The 18,174-nt window shown below is 37.9% G+C and overlaps 1 protein-coding gene across 1 annotated transcript; it reads left to right on the forward strand.

The window, feature by feature from the left end:
* The first annotated feature begins 866 nt into the window (after positions 1-866).
* rfx6 (regulatory factor X, 6) lies at positions 867-12,611 on the forward strand. Its single transcript, XM_044048709.1, has 20 exons — positions 867-1,023; positions 2,647-2,809; positions 3,819-3,942; positions 4,245-4,306; positions 4,393-4,470; positions 4,698-4,725; positions 4,851-4,958; positions 6,290-6,367; positions 6,457-6,570; positions 6,932-6,981; positions 7,226-7,385; positions 7,466-7,610; positions 7,856-7,965; positions 8,197-8,314; positions 9,456-9,578; positions 9,701-9,907; positions 10,129-10,447; positions 10,557-10,933; positions 11,100-11,300; positions 12,015-12,611. The coding sequence occupies exons 1-20, from the start codon at positions 867-869 to the stop codon at positions 12,191-12,193; spliced, it is 2,901 nt and encodes a 966-aa protein (XP_043904644.1). The 3' UTR covers positions 12,194-12,611.
* Positions 12,612-18,174: the final 5,563 nt, after the last annotated feature.

Consider the following 18,174-nt stretch of genomic DNA (forward strand, 5'->3'; position numbering starts at 1 on the left):
CTGAGATCTACACCATATTGCATGTGTGTGGTTGTCTTTACCGAAGCAGGGTGAGGTCACCGGAGAACATGGAGGACGATGTCAACAGAACATAAACCTGCAGGACCTGTTTATTCACGAGGAGGTGAGTTCATAAAATATACTGCACTAAAACAGTAGGTGTATATGAACATATACTGACATTTTTTGTATGTCTGTAATATCCAGGTTACTATCGACTGATTGATTTTAAACATGTAGATTTATTTGACAAAACCATCTACATTCACAATTAAAATAATTTAGCCTAAAATGAATCTCAAACAGACACACGATGCATATACTGTATGTATACATAGTGTGAAGTTAAGTAAAATTACTTGTTACTTTTAATCCCTGGTATGTTTTTGAATGTATATTATGTTTGTGTAAAGGGCCACCAGCTGACTGTAGATGGCAGGATAGATAGATAGATAGATGGATGGATGGATGGACAGATGGGATTCTCTGTTAATCATTAATAACCTGGATTAGCCCCAGTGCTCTGTAAATATGACGACTGCATCCACGGCTTCACGGGCTCTGTCTTCTCACTCGGTTTTTATGAGTCTGAGCTGAAACTGTCAGCTTCAGCAGCAGCACAGGCACTTTCTCTGCTTCTCTGTTTTTAGTTTCATTATAATTTTTGCCGCTGATATAAATTCATAAAAACATGCTGGAGACGACACTGGTGATATTTTTCTATTGCTGGACTTGAGTGGAGGATGCTTTGAAGGATCATAGTCGGCGTCTTTAAGGACAGACTTATTTTTCTCCCACGTTAAACCTGTCATCGTGTGTCCTTCTTTTTCTTCTTCTTCTTTTGTATATAATTTGACTCGGACGTGATGCCGATGAAGCGCAGCAGCGACAGCTCGGCCAGAGACGGAGTTTTTCTCATTCACTCTTTAACCAAATCTTTGTGCAGCTCGCCGGAGGGAAAGCATGCAGACTTTAACGGACAGACGCACATTCCTCAGGAGGATGATTCTGGGATTAAATCAGGTAATAAAACAATGACAACATTTACAGTTAATATGATAACAGTAATCTGAAGTAATCTGAATTTTAATATCATTGCGATTTGTTATGTTTCTTGAAAGCAGTCAAAATATTTATTTCCAAATTTAATCTATATCAATTCCACGTTTTCTCAGGTAAAAATAAACCAAAACAGTAACACCAATAAACCACATGATGGTGCTATAACCACAGGTCAAACCTCAAATGTATGTGTTTTTAAAAACTAAAGCAACAAAAAGTAAAAATGACTAAAATGAAAGCAATCAATAAAGATATATTATAAAATTTAAATAACTCAATTATAATCATACTTATATGATACTCATATTTATATAGTGTTTTAAAAGGCACTTATAATAAAAAAAAAAAACACAAAAATTACACACCAGTTTATACATATTTTAGTTTGAAAAAGAACATATTAAGTATTGAAACAGGATCAAGGATTAAAACGTGTTTAAAAAGTGTTTGTAAAAAGTTGTTTGCTTTTTCTGTGGCTGAAAGTCAAAATATTTTTACGCTAACGGATACATTTTGGTTAGATTAATTGGATAAATAAAAAAGTGCACAGAAATATACAGATCTTTTGTTTTTTGAATTCCTTTATTTCACTTGTTAGGTTTTTATTGTTAATTTAAATCATTGTTAAACGGCTTTGCAATGGTTTTCCAGGTTTGTTTCCTTCGTCAGTGCAGAGTGAGGAGAAAAACATTGTCCAGAAAAAGACAAAAAATACCTCTTTACTTCTTCACACAAATCATTATTTACTAAAGCTCCACCACTGTGGCAACAGCAGCACCAGTAATTAAGAGTTTTATATCAACTTTAGTTGCTGCCGATTCATTTTAAAAAAAGATTTTCACTCTTTGTTTTTAAAGCCATTAACGGCCTCGCTGCACGTTATTCAGCAGAGATTTTAACGATGCGTGAAAATGACAAACGGTGCGGAGACCGTTGTTTTGCTGTCGCTGCTCCTGACCTTTAACCTCTGATTTGCATTCCATCACCGACCTGGGAGTTTTTAAACTCAAAACATGTTTATTTAGAATGGCGTATAAAAAATTCAGTGGCACGGTGACACTTTCCCTCTGTTCTTAATTGTACGTTTTCGAATTTTCTTTTTGGTTTTCCTTCTAATTTCTTTTGATTATTATTATTCATTTTTTAAATGAAGCACTTTCAGTGCAAAGCAGAAATCAATTAGCTAAAGCACAAAAGCCCAAAAACTCAAATGTCCCAGTTTTAAGAGATAAAATATTTGAGGAATGTGAGGTTCCCGCAAACGTGCGCGTACAATTGAAATAAAATGTCGGACGTTTCCGTTAATCGCTCACAGTGCTGTGTCTGATGAACAGGAAGCATTTCTCAGCATTTGTGTAAACTAAGGCTACAACTAAAGGTTATTTTCATTATTTATTTTGATGCATTCATTACTTTCTTGGTCCAACAGATGTCATAAAGTTAACTTAATGTGTCTTCCTAAATGTGTTTCCAACCTTCAAATCTCAAATTGAATTTATTTCCATAGAGGAGCAAAGAAACGATGACATTTTATACGATGAAAATCCAGGACCCAGATTGTTCCTTGTGTGATTTTTCTCTCAGAAGCCGAGGACAGCAACGAGACGCCGTCCTCTGAAGAAGACCAGGACCTGGTGGACTTCAACGCCGACCTGAGCATCAGTAAACAGAGCATCTCGTCCTCCAGGAAGAGCATCAGTCAGATCATCAAGGACAAGAAGAAACAGACGCAGCTCACGCTGCAGTGGTACGAGAGTCACGTCGACGTCACATTCTTCTACTATTAAATTAAAGCAGCAGTGAATCATGTATCAACATGTAGCCTCGTCTTCTCAGGTTCTGGTTCAGGCAAGTTTTATTTACACATTTGTTTTGTTGACACAGCTTAAAACCAAGAATGGACATTGAATCATTAAAACTGAATTTAAAAAGTCTGCCATCCAATAAATAAGATGAATAAAGTATCTATCTATCTATCATAAGTAAGCTAAAAAAAATGGGGCCAATACATTTTTAAGATTTATTTGAAGGAGAACTCGCAGCATGAACAAAGCTGTTTCTATAGCATTTAGTCTTAGACCTCCAGACTTTATTCTGGCATGTCCAGTTTTATAATGTTATGATTATTTTCGTTAATTTTTAAAATTAATTTTAATTGTTAGTTTTCTTACACCATAAAATGTAATGAAATGGTGACATAACGCTAACCGTGTCTTCCTAAATGTATTATCAGCCTCTTCAAATGTCAAATTCTTATCCACAAACCATAAATATTAGACGGATTAATCAGTAATGAAAATAATCTTTAGTTGCAGCACTGTATAAACACAAGAGGAAATAGAATTATTAAAATGGAAGGTGCTGAAATTCACTGAAAAGAGGAAGAGTCGTCATCATCATCACAAGCTCAGGACTCAGCTGTGACTTTGATTCACTCAGTTTTTCTCCTTCAAAAGTCAGTTTTCCAAACAATGAAAAAAGGAGAAAAAGGCTCAAACTGATTACAGCAGTTAATAGATTTAGTTCAGAAAAGTTTTTCATTTCTATGAGCAAATCTTTGAATCTTTGATTTTTTTTTACATCTCTGTTGAACAAGTCTGACTTCAGGGAAATGAAACTCTAACAACAACAACAGCTTACAGCAGCTTGCATGTTTCTTTCGTTTCTGCCTCTATTTCAGTAAAAATACAGTATTATAGGTTTTTTAATTTGCTTTTAACAATTTGTCGACTTTGCCGCCGACATTTTATCGACAGGCTGGAGGAGAACTACATCGTGTGTGAAGGCGTGTGTTTGCCTCGCTGTATTCTCTACGCTCACTACCTGGATTTCTGCCGCAAAGAGAAGCTGGAGCCAGCGTGTGCTGCCACGTTCGGAAAGGTATTTTATTTCTTTGATCAAAGACTGTAATTTAAAATCAAACCAAATCATCTGAACACCTTCCTCCATATTAGCGAAGATTATTTCCTGACGTGAAATGTCACGTTTGACAGCTGAGACTGAATCGTAGTTTACAAAAATACATAAATAACTGAACTGGAAACACGATTTGTTCGCTTGTTACTTCCTGTCTAAAAAACATATAGAAAATAGAGTTTTTACGTGTGTTTCATGTGAGGGGCTAAGGGTTAGATTTTGACTTAATAATAATAATAATCAGAATTTCTTGTGTTTCTCGTCAGACGATCCGACAGAAGTTTCCTCTCCTGACGACGAGGAGACTCGGCACCAGAGGACACTCCAAGTAAATGCAAAAACAAACAAACATGTCTTTAGATCTTCAACGCAATGCTCATGTCATTTGATGCCTTCGCTCTTGACATTTAACAGATATCATTATTACGGAATTGGCATCAAAGAGAGCAGCGCATATTATCACTCTGTGTATTCTGGAAAAGGTTTGACCAGGTAATCTTTCCTGTCTTTTCTGTCTCTTCAGTCTGTTACTCATCAACCATTATGGTGTTTTATTGTCTGTAACGGTGCACAGTGACTCATATTCATCCTTAGTACATGACATATAAAGGTTTTGTTCCTTAAATGTGGGGAAAACTAATGGTAAATATCTATTTCTTCAGTACTGAAATCACTTTAAACATTTGATCGAGGTCACATTTGTTTGTCTATCATCGCAGATTTTCAGGGAGCAAACTCAAGAATGAGGTAAATAATGTATGGATTATCTTTTTTTTTTATCCCATTTAAAAAAAACAACAACAAACTAATAATTATCAGGATTGATCGAAACATCATTTGACAGACAGGCTGTTTGTGTGTGTATTTTTCAGGGTGGTTTCACCAGGAAATACTCTCTGAGCTCAAAAACTGGAACTTTACTCCCCGAGTTTCCAAATACTCAACATCTGCTGCTGCAGGGAAACGTCTCCAGAGAGAAGGTCAGTGAGGAACCAGGAGAACATCACTGACAACACACACACACACACAGTATCTACTATGTACAGGGCTGCAACTAAAGATTATTTTCATTACTGATTAATCCGTCTAATATTTTCTCCATTAATTAGATGTTGTAAAAATGGTGATCGGAGTTTCTCAAACCTAGAAATGTATTTATTTATACGTTTATTTCAGTCATGTCAGTTAGATCACTCATCATCACACATCATCAGAGTGTCGTTCACACAATACACATAACCGAAAGGGAAAGTGGGAGAGGCAAAAAGCTTATCTAGTCCCGCCCCCATTATCCACAGAATACATATTTTCATCATACAATACATAATTATTCTTTTCTTAAGACATTTTGACATAAACATGTTTCAGAGATGTCGTCTAGCTCTAGACAGTCAATCAGACTCCATGTGTGTCTTGACTTGTTGTCTGGCATGTTCAACTTCCCAAAAGTCACAAAATATGAATATGAAATGATGATGTTCTTAAATTTTTAATGAATTCTCTGTCAAATGAAAATATTCACATTTAAGAGGCTGAAAAAATGAGAAAACCTCAATCCGATTAATCGATTTCTAAATTGTATGTATTCAATAAATCTTTATAAAGAATAATAAAACATGGTGTGTGTTTGGCACCATTCCAATCTTAATGTAGAAGATTATACAAACAATATAAAATTCACTTTGAAGCCACAACATTTTTGTTTATACCAGGAAAGTCACAAGATCAAGTCATCATTTCTTATTTTCTCCTCAGTGTTTTTCTTCATGTACTACATGCATATATACAGTATTTGCTTTTCTTGTGATTCCACCTAAAATGCAATAACTTTTTAAAATGACTGAGTTTGTCAGTAGGATTTGACTGGAGCTGCACAGATTAAAGTGATTATTCTCTAAATTATTGATCAATCTTGGGTTGTTTTTTTTAATCTAATTTATTAGCCGTTTAAACCATAAAATATCACAACATTGTTTTTTAAATATTGACTGGTGTGTCCCATGAAAAATTACAAGTTATCGGTCCATAAATTATGTTTATTGTCATAATTAACGAGCAGATAAACTAGTAAAGACTGAAATCCACAACATGAAATTACTACGAAAAATGTGATTATTTGAATTTCATCCTGAGAAAGACAGCAGCCTAAAAAAATGTGTTGAACGGTTGATTTAAATCAAAATACGGAGACAATTAAGGAGGATGGTTGATTCACACTGTCAAGAAGCCAAATGGAAAGATGGACATTTCTTTGTGTAATGATTAATGTTTGGGTGGACTCTCATGTCTGGTCTTCATTGTCCGTGTGCAGGTGGACACTCTGATCATGATGTACAAAACACACTGTCAGTGCATCCTGGACAACGCCATCAACGTCAACTTTGAGGAGGTGATTGTCATTAAGACAACGTTTTATTCATTTCACACTGAAAATTAAAGAGTTACGACGCCTTTTCTTTTCTTTCTTTGTTTTTACAGATCCAGAATTTTCTGCTCCACTTCTGGCAGGGAATGCCCGACCACTTGCTGCCTCTGCTGGAAAACCCTGTCATCGTCGACATCTTCTGCGTCTGCGACTCCATTTTATACAAGGTTGAGATTTCATATTGTATATTTCTTTTAATAATCACAAGTGTGTATCTCCAAACACTGACATTTTCAAGGTAAAATCCTGTTAAATGTCCCCATGAAAGTGGAAAATATGTGCTATTTATTAACAATTCAATTCAATTGTATATGTATAGCTCCAAATCACAACATGCATTATCTCAAGGCAAAAACCTTTACAATATTATAGAGAGCAGAGAAACCCAACAATTCACACAATGAGCAAACACTAGGCACCATTGGGGAGAAAAGAACTCTCTTATAACAAAGTGAAAAATATACATTATTTGGACTCTTCATCGTTCTTTTACTCCTATTTCTATAAATGTGTCGTTTATTTCCTCAGGTTTTAACCGATGTTCTGATTCCTGCTACGATGCAGGAGATGCCCGAAAGGTTTGTCACTTTCACTTCATCCTCTTGAGACTATTTTGTTTTGTTATTGTGAGCCAAGTAATCGTTTGCTCCATAAAATGTTAATTATGATCTCCTCAAATGTTTTGTTTTGTCCACAAACCAAAAATTGAGAATTAATGATTTTCTTTGTTGTATGAAGCAGAGAAACCAGAAGAGGCTGAAAAATCAGAGAGAACATTTGTTATTTATAACCAAAGTGCTCTGATTCCACTGGTTTCACCAGTCTGTTGGCAGATATTCGTAACTTTGCCAAACACTGGGAACACTGGTTGTCCTCCTCCCTGGAGAACCTCCCAGAAGGTCTAGCTGCGAAGAAACTCCCCATCGCTCGCCGCTTCGTCTCCTCCCTGAGGAGACAGACGTCGTTCTTACACCTGGCGCAGGTACAAACACCACTGAAGAAGAAATAACGTCTAACAAAATCTAAGTGTAAAATCAATTATTTGTTTGTTTTTTCTTCCAGATAGCCCGCCCAGCGCTGTTCGACCAGGCTGTGGTCACCAGCATGGTGTTGGATATCGATAACGTGGATCTGAACAGCATCAGCTCACAACCGCTGCTTAACATCAGCACCACAGGAGACCAAGAGCCAGACATTTACTCTGAGTGTAAGATACTTTCAAACCATATTTGATAAAGGACGATTTTTGTAGGCAAACCTACACAGAACTTCATAATTCAAGTCTTTACAATATTATAGAGAGAGTTCACACAATGAGCAGACACTATGTGACAGATCTGCCTCGGCCGGTTGTGGTGAAAGGAAATGAGGGAGGCAAAGTAGAGACAGAAGAGAGAGACTTAATACAAATTAGTTTTTAATCGTAGTAAACCTTCCTCGATTTTTCTTTAGACGACTCCATCACCGTGTTTCAGGAGCTGAAGGAGCTGCTGAGGAAAAACGCCACCGTGGAGTCTTTCATCGAGTGGCTGGACTCTGTGCTGGAGCACAAAGTCATCAAGGTAACAGCTGTCTGTGTGCCTGTGTGTGTGCCTGTGTGTGTGTGTGTGTGTGTGTGTGTGTGTGTGTGTGTGTGTGTGTGTGTGTGTGTGTGTGTGTGTGTGTGTGTGTGTGTACTCATATTTGTGTGGACACACTGCATTGTCTTTGCCTCTCTGTGCTCTCTCTCTCTGTCTCTCTGTCTCTCTGTCTCTCTCTCTCTCTGTCTCTCTCTCTCTGTCTGTGTGAATAAGCCTGGGAAACAAAGCGGTCGGACAGTGAAGAAGCGCGCGCAGGATTTCCTGCTCAGGTGGAGTTTCTTTGGTGCCAGAGTGATGCACAGCCTCACACTCAACAACGCCTCCAGCTTTGGTGAGAAAATCCTCAAACTCAACTCTCAAATGTGAGGATTTTTTTTATGGTCAACTGATTGTACACCAAAATAGGGCTGCACGTTTTATTTATAAAAAGTGTAACTAAACCCTTAAACCGCTGTTTTAATATGTTGTGATAAAAAGATGGTGTATTTACTGCCCTCTTTGGTCAAACACCAGCTAGTGCATTCAAATTTTGACATTGTCATTCTTAATCCAGTTCTTTCGTCACCCTCTTGTCCAACTGGTGCGGGGCTTGTGGTCCCAGACTTCTTCCTCACTCAGCTCTCAGCCCACTTTTTTGGCATTTTTCAGGCATTGGGCAGCGTTCGCTTCATAAAAGGGGGGTTTAGTTACCCTTGAAGAGTCTTAAAAGTCTTCTTCAGTAAACAAAAACTGAACCGGATAGTTTCACATGAGCCTTTATTTGGCCATAAACTTTACCAGTTCCTGGAAAAATTATGAATTAGAACCAGGGTTTAGTCTCCATGGGGACTACTGGTCCTGACAAGCACCTTACCCTAACCTTATCTATCACATTTCAGTGCTCAACCCTAAAATTGAGCCTTAACCCTCAGAAAGCTCCTTAAGGACCAGATGTCCTGATGAAGATTTCCATGACTTCAGAGGACTTACCTTAGCATAACTGTAACCTATGTCTCGACCTTAAAAAGTCCCCATAAATTATGGGGACTTGATTTCTGTCCCCATAATGTAAACAGATTGTTAGGTCCTCACAACATGAGTAATACCTGAAACACACACACATACACACACACACACACACTGCTACAATAGCACCATAAATTGTAATGGCCACCAGACTCACCTTTATTTACCGAAGTCTTATCTGGGGGTCGTGTGGTCTCTGTTCAAACACACACACACACACACACTTTGTGTACATGAATAAACACTGACCATGTGGTGACTCTCTCTCTCTCTCTCTCTCTTTCTCTCTCTGACGTCACAGTGAAGCTCAAACACAGCAGGTTTTTAATCCTGTGACCTCTCAGGTGAAACAAACATAAAGGTCAAACCGAGGACTGTGTAGATGAATCTTACGCTGAGGCGTCAGCTGTCCACTGTTCAATTATCTGATTATCTGCTGTGACCTTTCTTTCTTCCCCCCGCCGCAGGTTCCTTCCATCTGATCAGGATGCTCTTGGACGAGTACATCCTCTTGGCTCTGGAGACTCAGTTCAACAACGACAAGGAGCAGGACCTGCAGAACCTTCTGGACAGATACATGAAGAACTCAGGTAAACACACAGAAGAACACAGCGAACGAGAAAACATGAACGCCTACGAGTCCTTTAACTCTTAACACTTTAATAGTGGCATAAAAGCACATTTAAACAGACCTCGTTCATCTCCGTCTCAGATGCCAGTAAAGCCACGTTCATGGCGTCGCCCAGTTCCTGTTTTCTCGCCAACCGCAACAAGGCAAACGCCGCCGTCGACCAGTCGGTGAAGAACGAGTCTCTGGGAGAACACGCCTACATGTCCCTGTCCATCAGTCAACAACAGAGTCTGGACACGAACGCAGCCGTTTACCCGGGGACAGACACTGCTGCTTTCTCTCTGTCAGGTAAAGTGTCCTTGAATAGTCTTAAATGTCCTTGAATAGTCTTTATATTTTGTCACATGGTCATCATGTGTCCTTATGTGTCCTCACGTGTTTCTCGTTTGTCCTTTTTGGGCTTCATGTGTCCTCGAGTGGTCCTCAAATATCCTAATGTGTCCTCACATGGTCCTTATGTGTCATAATTTGTCCTCACAAGTCCTCACGTGTTCTCACTTGGTCCTCAGGTGGTCAGATGGACTTCTCTCAGGTCAGCGCCCCCCTCATGACGCCCCCTATCTCTCCAGCAGCGCTTGTGCACCGAGGCTCCGTCATCAACCAGGGGCCCATGGCAGGAGCCAGACTCCTGATGTCGTCCTCTTCGTCCTCCACCTGCTCCACCTCCACCTCCTCTTCCTCGTACCTCTCCTCTCTCAGTGCAATGACGCAGCCCAGCCCCTGCTCTTCATACCAGGAAACCCTGTACCACTGTCTGGCTCAGACCAGCCCCAGTTACTTCCCTCCAGCCGGCGGTTCCTCGAACTCAAACTACCAACCCGCACCCAGGTCAAAATCAAATTTGACTAAAACTACAACGAAATAGAATATGCTTAATAAAATCCATCCTGTTGTTATCATCATAAAGTCTGAAGTCATGTGTCCGTCTGTGTTTTAGGCCTCAGTCCCAGAATCAGTGTCTGTCTTCAGTCCCGTCGCAGACGTCCTCCCTGACCTATCACCTCTCTCGATATCCGTCCTTTAACGACCAGCAGCTGAGTAAAGACTTGTTCTACAATCATCACCATCATCATCATCATCATCCTTCATCCAGCGGCAGCAACAACTGCTCCATGACGCCATACGGCTCCGCGCTCAGACCCATGTCCGGCTACACCTCAGGTCCAGACCCGGCTCAGACTGAGCAGGAACTGGACGCTCAGACTTCAGCTCAGATTCTGGACTCGACTGAGGGGTTTGGCTTTGTCGTGGCGGGACTGAACCACCCCAGTGGGGGGTGCCAGGGACAGACGCACTCTGCTGCGGGACACACTGGTAAGAATGTTTGCGCCGATGTTTTAATGTTGGATTAAGTGGGGTGTTCTACAGAACTCTATACTCTGGTCAGGATACATTTTTAGGGCAGGTGCATGTAACTCCTAAAATCCTTTCAGTTTTTTTGAAAACAAGATCTCATTTCCAAACGTTCCCCCAACGTCAGGTTACTATGGCAACAGCAGCTACGTGGACAGCCAGCGGATCGCGTCGCTGGTCGACCAGCACGTGTCCGTGATCAGCAGCGTCAGCAGCCTGCGTCCGTTCTCCACGACGTTCTCCGAGGTCCACGATCCTCTCAACATCCTGGACGAACCGGGACGGAAAACAGCAGGAGCCTATTTCACGGAGACGGACACTGGAGCAGGTTTGCAATCACAATTATTACTTTCCACTTCCTTCTTTGCATTTCTCGTGGATTGAAAATGCACAAAAACCTGTTAAACTTTGCCCAATAATTCTGAATCTCAGATACATTAAGTGTACACCGAGATACAGATACATTGAGTGTACACCGAGCGCATCGCAGACAACACGTTTGCGCACTTTGTGTTACCGTAATTACCCGACAGTTCGGAATAAAAATTCCAACGGTTTCTGAAAGCTGGTTGGAAAAGTGCCTGTGTATAGTTTTACATTTTTGACCTGTTTTTGGACATTGAGACAGAGACTCAAACAAATATTATTCAAATGTGTTTTATGCTGTTCAAATTTCAAATTTAACACATAAACTCTGGTGTTCATGTACAACGACAGTGTTTTTTCTAAATAAAACTTTTAGGTTGCCTTCATTTTAAATTCTTAATACACTATTTTAAGTTGTAAATAACTGCCAGATATTGAAAGGTTTTCTGGACAAATGGACAAAAGCACAAAGGACATTTTGAGGCTTGGGTGTTAAAGGGTTAAAAAAAACAATTAGATTTATTTATTCATTAAATGAATAAATACCCTTCTGAAAAATAACATATAAAATTGATTTAATAATTTAAAAAACACAAGGTAAATACGTAAAAATAAACATACAAAAAAAATGTTATGTGTCAAAATCTCTTTTTAAGTATTTTTATTTCCCCATCAGATCATTCCCTCCCGCCGTCAGGATCCGCCCCCTGCATGTTTGGAGTCGCGTCTCCGTTCACGTCGCAGGACGCGCTCTTGTCCCAGCAGGGGGTGACGTCGTCTGCCAACGTGCAGGACCTGGTGTCGTCGCTGCCTCCCATCAACACAGTGTTCATGGGCGCTGGAGGAGTACAATGACACTGACACTGAATGTACGTACACACCGACACTCTGGGATGGTTTTGGGCGAAAAGAAGCAGAGTGGAGTGGATGAAGTGAATGACGGGTGACAATGGACACACAAAGACTTAAAACTGCTTAAAACAGCAGCAAAATGTGGATTATTATTTAAAATATATATATAACAGTGACTCTCTACTTAGATATTTATTCTATGCACGCTTTTTTTCAATAAGTAATTTTTTGTAATGTTGATGCCCCGAGGACTTCCAGTTCTTTGACATGATTTTGAATGAATAAAACTTTGTAAGTGAGAACGCCGTGCATTTATCTGACAAAAAAACAACCTCTCACCTCACCTCAAAATAGACATTTTCCAACAGTTTCCACTGGAGCACCTCCTGAAGTTAGAATTCCAAGTCATTAACGAACTGAGTTAGCAATTCAACATGGCTGCTCCTAGCATAACACTTTTGTTTTTTCAAGTTTCTTTAATAGCACTTTTGTCTTTTCTGTGACCAGTTAACAAGTTCCAAGATCCGCCTTAAGTCTGTGGAAACGTCGCTACCATTTTAATGCATAAAATACCAGAGTTTGTTTTGTTTTTTTTATAAGAAGGGCTACATTTGTTTGCTAGTAGGTGAACCTAGCTAAACTGCTAACAGCAACTCACTTTTGGCTAAAATTAGGGAATTAAAGTGATGATAAACTATTTTATGGTTATGAATGTGTTTATTTAGACAGAGAAAAATACTAATATCTTAACAATCTGCAACAAGAACGGTGGCCTGCTTCTTGGCGGACATATTGCTTTGTTACTCCTTCCCTGTGAGACAACTTTAATTGAAATACTTGCGCTCCATGTCACTATTGGTGATATATGGATTAAAAAATGGAATCTGGAAGGAAATACAAATGAGATCTAATTGAGAATGCCGTTAGATGTAATTGGAAACAGGATTTTTCTGTCAGAAATGTTGTCTTTTGGCTAACGTTTTAGCTAACCTTCTGTCTGCTGCCGCTTATTGAACAAAGTATAGTAGGATACTGGAAATAAAACAGATTTGTTTTGTTTTTTTACGCACGCAGGTGCTTTCTTTTACTGCTATTGTTTTAGTTGCCACCCACCATAAAATGAACAAAACACTTACATGTATTTAAAAAATATATATATACATAACTACTAAACGTAGATAAAACGCCACGTCATTTAAAACCCCTGAAACTGTCGTGAATCATTTTAATAGGAAGTGGCCTGTTTCAACAGGAAGTATAACCACACTTTAGCTTTTTTTAGCACAGATTTTAAGATTGTAATAATTGCTGAGATACTGTAGTTTGGACCAAAGGACGGACACCTGCTTATCCACAGCTAAATTTTTTGGGAACAGTTAGTTGCTCGCTTTGCCTTTGTCTGCCTCTGATATTGACTCCTTGTCAATATTAGAATCCAATAGGATCCTTATCTGCTGTGGTTCAAAGGCCTTAGACACACACACGTCTTTAATAGGCAAACTCGCAGATTACGGGACACGAGTGAAGTCAGTGGATCAGATTTCAGAGAGTTTGTTTTTTTATTGTAATTGTTTGTTTTTTTTCTGTGACACAAAGGACTGAGATACGAGCGAGATAAAAGTGTTTACCATAATGTTACGACGGATGGATGGAGGGAGGTAGAAGACGGGGGGGGGTCGGTGTCTCTAAGTAAGCTTTTAATATCACACCACAGTGACCTCGTGAATCTCCTGAAAGGTTTGTCCACATTTGGACCAGATGGGACGCAATAAAACCAGAGACAGAAGACAGTTTTGTGAACAACTGGTTAAAAGTGAATCCTCTGCTCGGATTAGAAAATAGCCAACGTCTACTGTTTCACAGATATTTTGGCATAAATTTGACCTTAACTTGGCGCTAACTAATCTGACGTGGTTAAAGCTTTACACTTTTGTCTTTAATCTCTAATATCACATTTTAACATTCAAAACAACCAATAGAGAAAAGATGAAGGTGTTTAAAATGTTTACATTTCTTGCTGCTGATTGCAACAGGAAATTACGTTCGAGTCTTATATCGTTTCATCGTGTGAAATCTATATTTTTGAACAAAATTTTTACCTGAACATTTAATAAAACTGTTCATATCTTGACAAAATACTGTTATACTGAACTTTTTTTTAATATAAATGAATGAAGATTTTATTTTGAACCACAAATTCCTATTTACAAATACATATACATATACAGTATTTACAGTAGATGTACAGTATATGCCCACACACACATTTATGTATATATAAACAATATAAAATAAGAATATAAATAAATAAACAATTTGTGAAAACAACATGTACCTCGTTAAAACTATATTTTTGTACCTCAAATCCAGATATATATACTGTATATACATGTGTACATACATATATATATATTGTATGTATGTTGTTTTTTTTGTAGCTTTAAAATTTTGAAGAGTTGAACCAAATCAGAATTAATAAAAAAACGTAATTAATGCAAACACATATTTACATGGGTCAGACTGTTTGTGATGAATGGTGTCGGTGACGCGCCCTCCTTCCCCTCCTTGTGTCCTCCCTCCTTCCTCTCCTCCTCCACTCTTGATTGGTTTTTATACGTTATCTACTCAGGGAGGAAAAATCCATTTCAGGTGCTCACACAGCGGCACAGGAACAGATGGCGTCGCCTGTAATGATTACAGAATCCCCACGTTAAAATACTTTAATTACTAAGTCAATACCGGCTGCAACAATCGCCGCAGCTTCGGTGTAAAAACAACAGACGGCCGAAGGCAAACTTTGGGCCAATGTTTAACTTGAACTCTGCATTAGAGCCGAGCACACGCGTGTGTGTGTGTGTGTGTGTGTGTACTTGCATAGTAAGTGCCTGTCGTAGCTGCAGTGAGAAATAACATCAAATTGTCATTTTTATGGCAAAAGTTGATGGATTTCATCTCCACTTATTGTGTAAATTGATAAATAAATTATAAAGAAATAAAAAAGAGGTAAATGTTTGACCTTCACCTCTGAACCAAATGTGTTCAATTCAGCTTTTTGTAAAAAAAAAGAAGTCAAATTTAAAGAAAGTGGACAAAGTAAATTTGAATGTTACTACAAATAAATTTTTATAAAGTATTATTTTATTTATATTTTGTCACTTGAAAGCATTCTATCCTCATGTTTTGGTGTTTACACTAAACATACATGTTCAACAGTCCTCCAAAAAATAAAGATATACTACTCATATATACTTTCAATTATTTATGCTTTTTTTTTACCCTTATTTGTAATTAATTAATTAAATCTGATCAATAACTTATAAACATATGCTGAATATTAATTTTTGACTAATTCATTAATTAAATCAATTAATAATTTCACTTATGGATTTTAAGGTTTGACTATGCATTAAATAATTATACTATTTTGATTTTTTCAACCTCTTCACTGATAAATAATCTGTAAAGTAATGAAATAAGCGAGAATTTTACTCATATTAAACTCACTTAACACCTCTCAACTTGTCTAAACAAATTAATTTAATTTAATTTAATTTAATTTAATTTAATTTAATTTAATTTAATCACGTACAAACTTTTATTACCGTTAACATGAGTGACGTACATTAAAATAAATGATCCTCGCACGTGGCTCATTTATTATTATAAGTAGATACAACTGTGTGTTAAAGCTGGTTTTGTTTTTTGTAAGCAGTAAAATGACCTGCATATGAATCTACTGTTACTGTGAGGAGTCTTCACAGAGAAGCTGTACGTCTCAGAAAGCTCCACTAGAGGGCAGCAAACTCATATTAAACGCTCAAAGTCAGTGCTGGAGGCAGAAGGTGCAAAACCAGAGATCAGAAAAAGTCAAGTTGGCTTTTTTTGCTAATGTTTGTTTGTTGTTAATCTGTAATTAATGACATCAAAACAGTGACTCAGCATATTTCAAGTCTCATTAACAATAAACATTTAGTATAAATGTCATTTTTTAACAGAATCAGCCTAAACAAAGTGTTTTCCCCAAACCTGAACCACAGCTAGTTAAACTCAAACCCTAACCATAACTTAACCACTGTTCCATTTGTAGTCGGAACTTGGGATTTCCGACTTGGAAACTCACATCAGTTTTACAGTAAATTAGTCATACGCTGCAAAAACAAACAAATATTCTTAAATTGATTTAAATGGTAAAAAATAATCTAACATTGGGGGTAAAGCAAACTTTTGCTTGGCTGGAATTCTTAAAAAAATAGCTTGTTAATCTGTCAGACTTTAATGTTCCTTAAAAACAAGGAAAAACAGAACAAAAGTTGAGAAAAGTTGTACTGAGGAATTCTCTCATTGAAGAAAAGTGTATTAAAATGAGTTGTTCTTAATTTGACTAAGCTGAATTTAAGAATTTATACCCTGGAATTTCTTATATTTGCACACACACACACACACACACACACACACCAATATGTGATAGTGAATTTTTTACATCAAACAGTAAATCAACACTCAAACCAGTTTAAATATCATGATTGTTACTGGTGATTAAAGATTAAAGTTAGAGCTGTGATATCTTATTAAGACAAATTTAGATATTTTTCGCAAAGATTATTTTTCTTTTTAGGCAAAAAACCAAAGAACAATTTCCCAGAAATTAGGCTTTTTTTAAACTTTTATTTTGCGGTCATACGCACAGAAATGTTTTACCGTAGACACGTTTCGCTGTTTGTGTGCACAAAATACCATGTAGACTGTAGGTTCTCAAACGGTGGCACGTGTACCATCACTGGTACGGCGAGCTCCCTCTGATGGTACCTTGAGGTAAAGTGTGAAGAGTGTGTAGAAAATGAAATAAATAATAATAACTAGTCTTAATCTAACAACAGTGTTTATACTAATATATGAAGACGCACACGTTTTAAAAGTAACTCATTATTTTTCTGTTCTTTTCCTGGTGTTTTCCTGGTGATTTCATTGTGTTTTCCTGGTGTTTCTCTGGTCTTTTCCTGGATTAAATTCACATTATCTCTCGCTTCCATCTTAATGCCTTAATCTTAAATTGTACACACTGGACATTAAATGAGTCAATCTTTGAGGACGGCAGTGTTTGTACTAAAATATGCACACACACGTGAGCTCTTGCGGTTTTAAAAGTAACACATTATTCACCTTCATGACAGAAAAAAGACTCTTCCCTGACTCGACTTACCTTGATGAGACCAAGAAACGTCGTCTTTAACATCAAGACGCCTGATTATGTCCTTTAATTTCATTTCGTCTGTGGATTTAAACTTGTGTGTGTAGGCTCTCAGCCTCTTTCTTGTTCCCCCGTGCTTGGTTTCTTGCGGCCTTGTAGTTAATTATATATATATTTTCATAACTTTCCTTCAAGCATCCTTTGCAAAGCCATTCAAGTGTGCTGTAAGTATGATTGCGTTTTCTTAAGACACAAAGCGAGAGCCGGCGTTGATAATGGCAATATTTTTTATTCAGCACCGTGCAAAAATAAAAAGTTAAAAAGATTTTTCTCTCCTTTTGCATTTGTGAGTGGTTTTTAATAATAACAATGATAATAGTAATAAAACATGGTGCCTTTCCTTTAAAGGAATAGTTCAGGTTCTTTGAAGTACAGTTTTTTTGACAGTCCTTTCTGACTGAAAGTGAAGTTTCTGTCACTCTTGTCACTCCCTGCACCAAAGCCCAGAGAGACACCACATGCATCCACAGCTCCCTCCATCAGTCACTTCTAATGTGTTATTCTGTGATTTTGCCGTTTGATAGTCTTTGTTCAGATTTACCTCAGTGACACAAACTGACCACATGAGGCAGCGGTTGACCAACAGTTCCTGTAAAAATGCACATTTTCTTTATGGACTTCTGGTGGTTTTCTGGTCTTTCTCTGGTGTTTTTCCTCTTGTTTTTCAGGTGTTTATCTAGTTTTCTAGTGTTTTCCTATTGGTTTCTCTGGTGTTTTCCTGGTGTTTCTCTGGTCT

This window comes from Solea senegalensis, linkage group LG17 (genome assembly GCF_019176455.1).
Source record: "Solea senegalensis isolate Sse05_10M linkage group LG17, IFAPA_SoseM_1, whole genome shotgun sequence".
Taxonomy (NCBI): Eukaryota; Metazoa; Chordata; class Actinopteri; order Pleuronectiformes; family Soleidae; genus Solea; species Solea senegalensis.

Bases quoted from the DNA above. Each gene is read 5' to 3' on its own strand.
- rfx6 (XM_044048709.1), top strand. From the start codon at position 867: ATGCCGATGAAGCGCAGCAGCGACAGCTCGGCCAGAGACGGAGTTTTT. The intron at 6,368-6,456 runs GTGATTGTCATT...TTGTTTTTACAG, and splicing joins TCAACGTCAACTTTGAGGAG to ATCCAGAATTTTCTGCTCCA. The intron at 6,982-7,225 runs GTTTGTCACTTT...TGGTTTCACCAG, and splicing joins ATGCAGGAGATGCCCGAAAG to TCTGTTGGCAGATATTCGTA.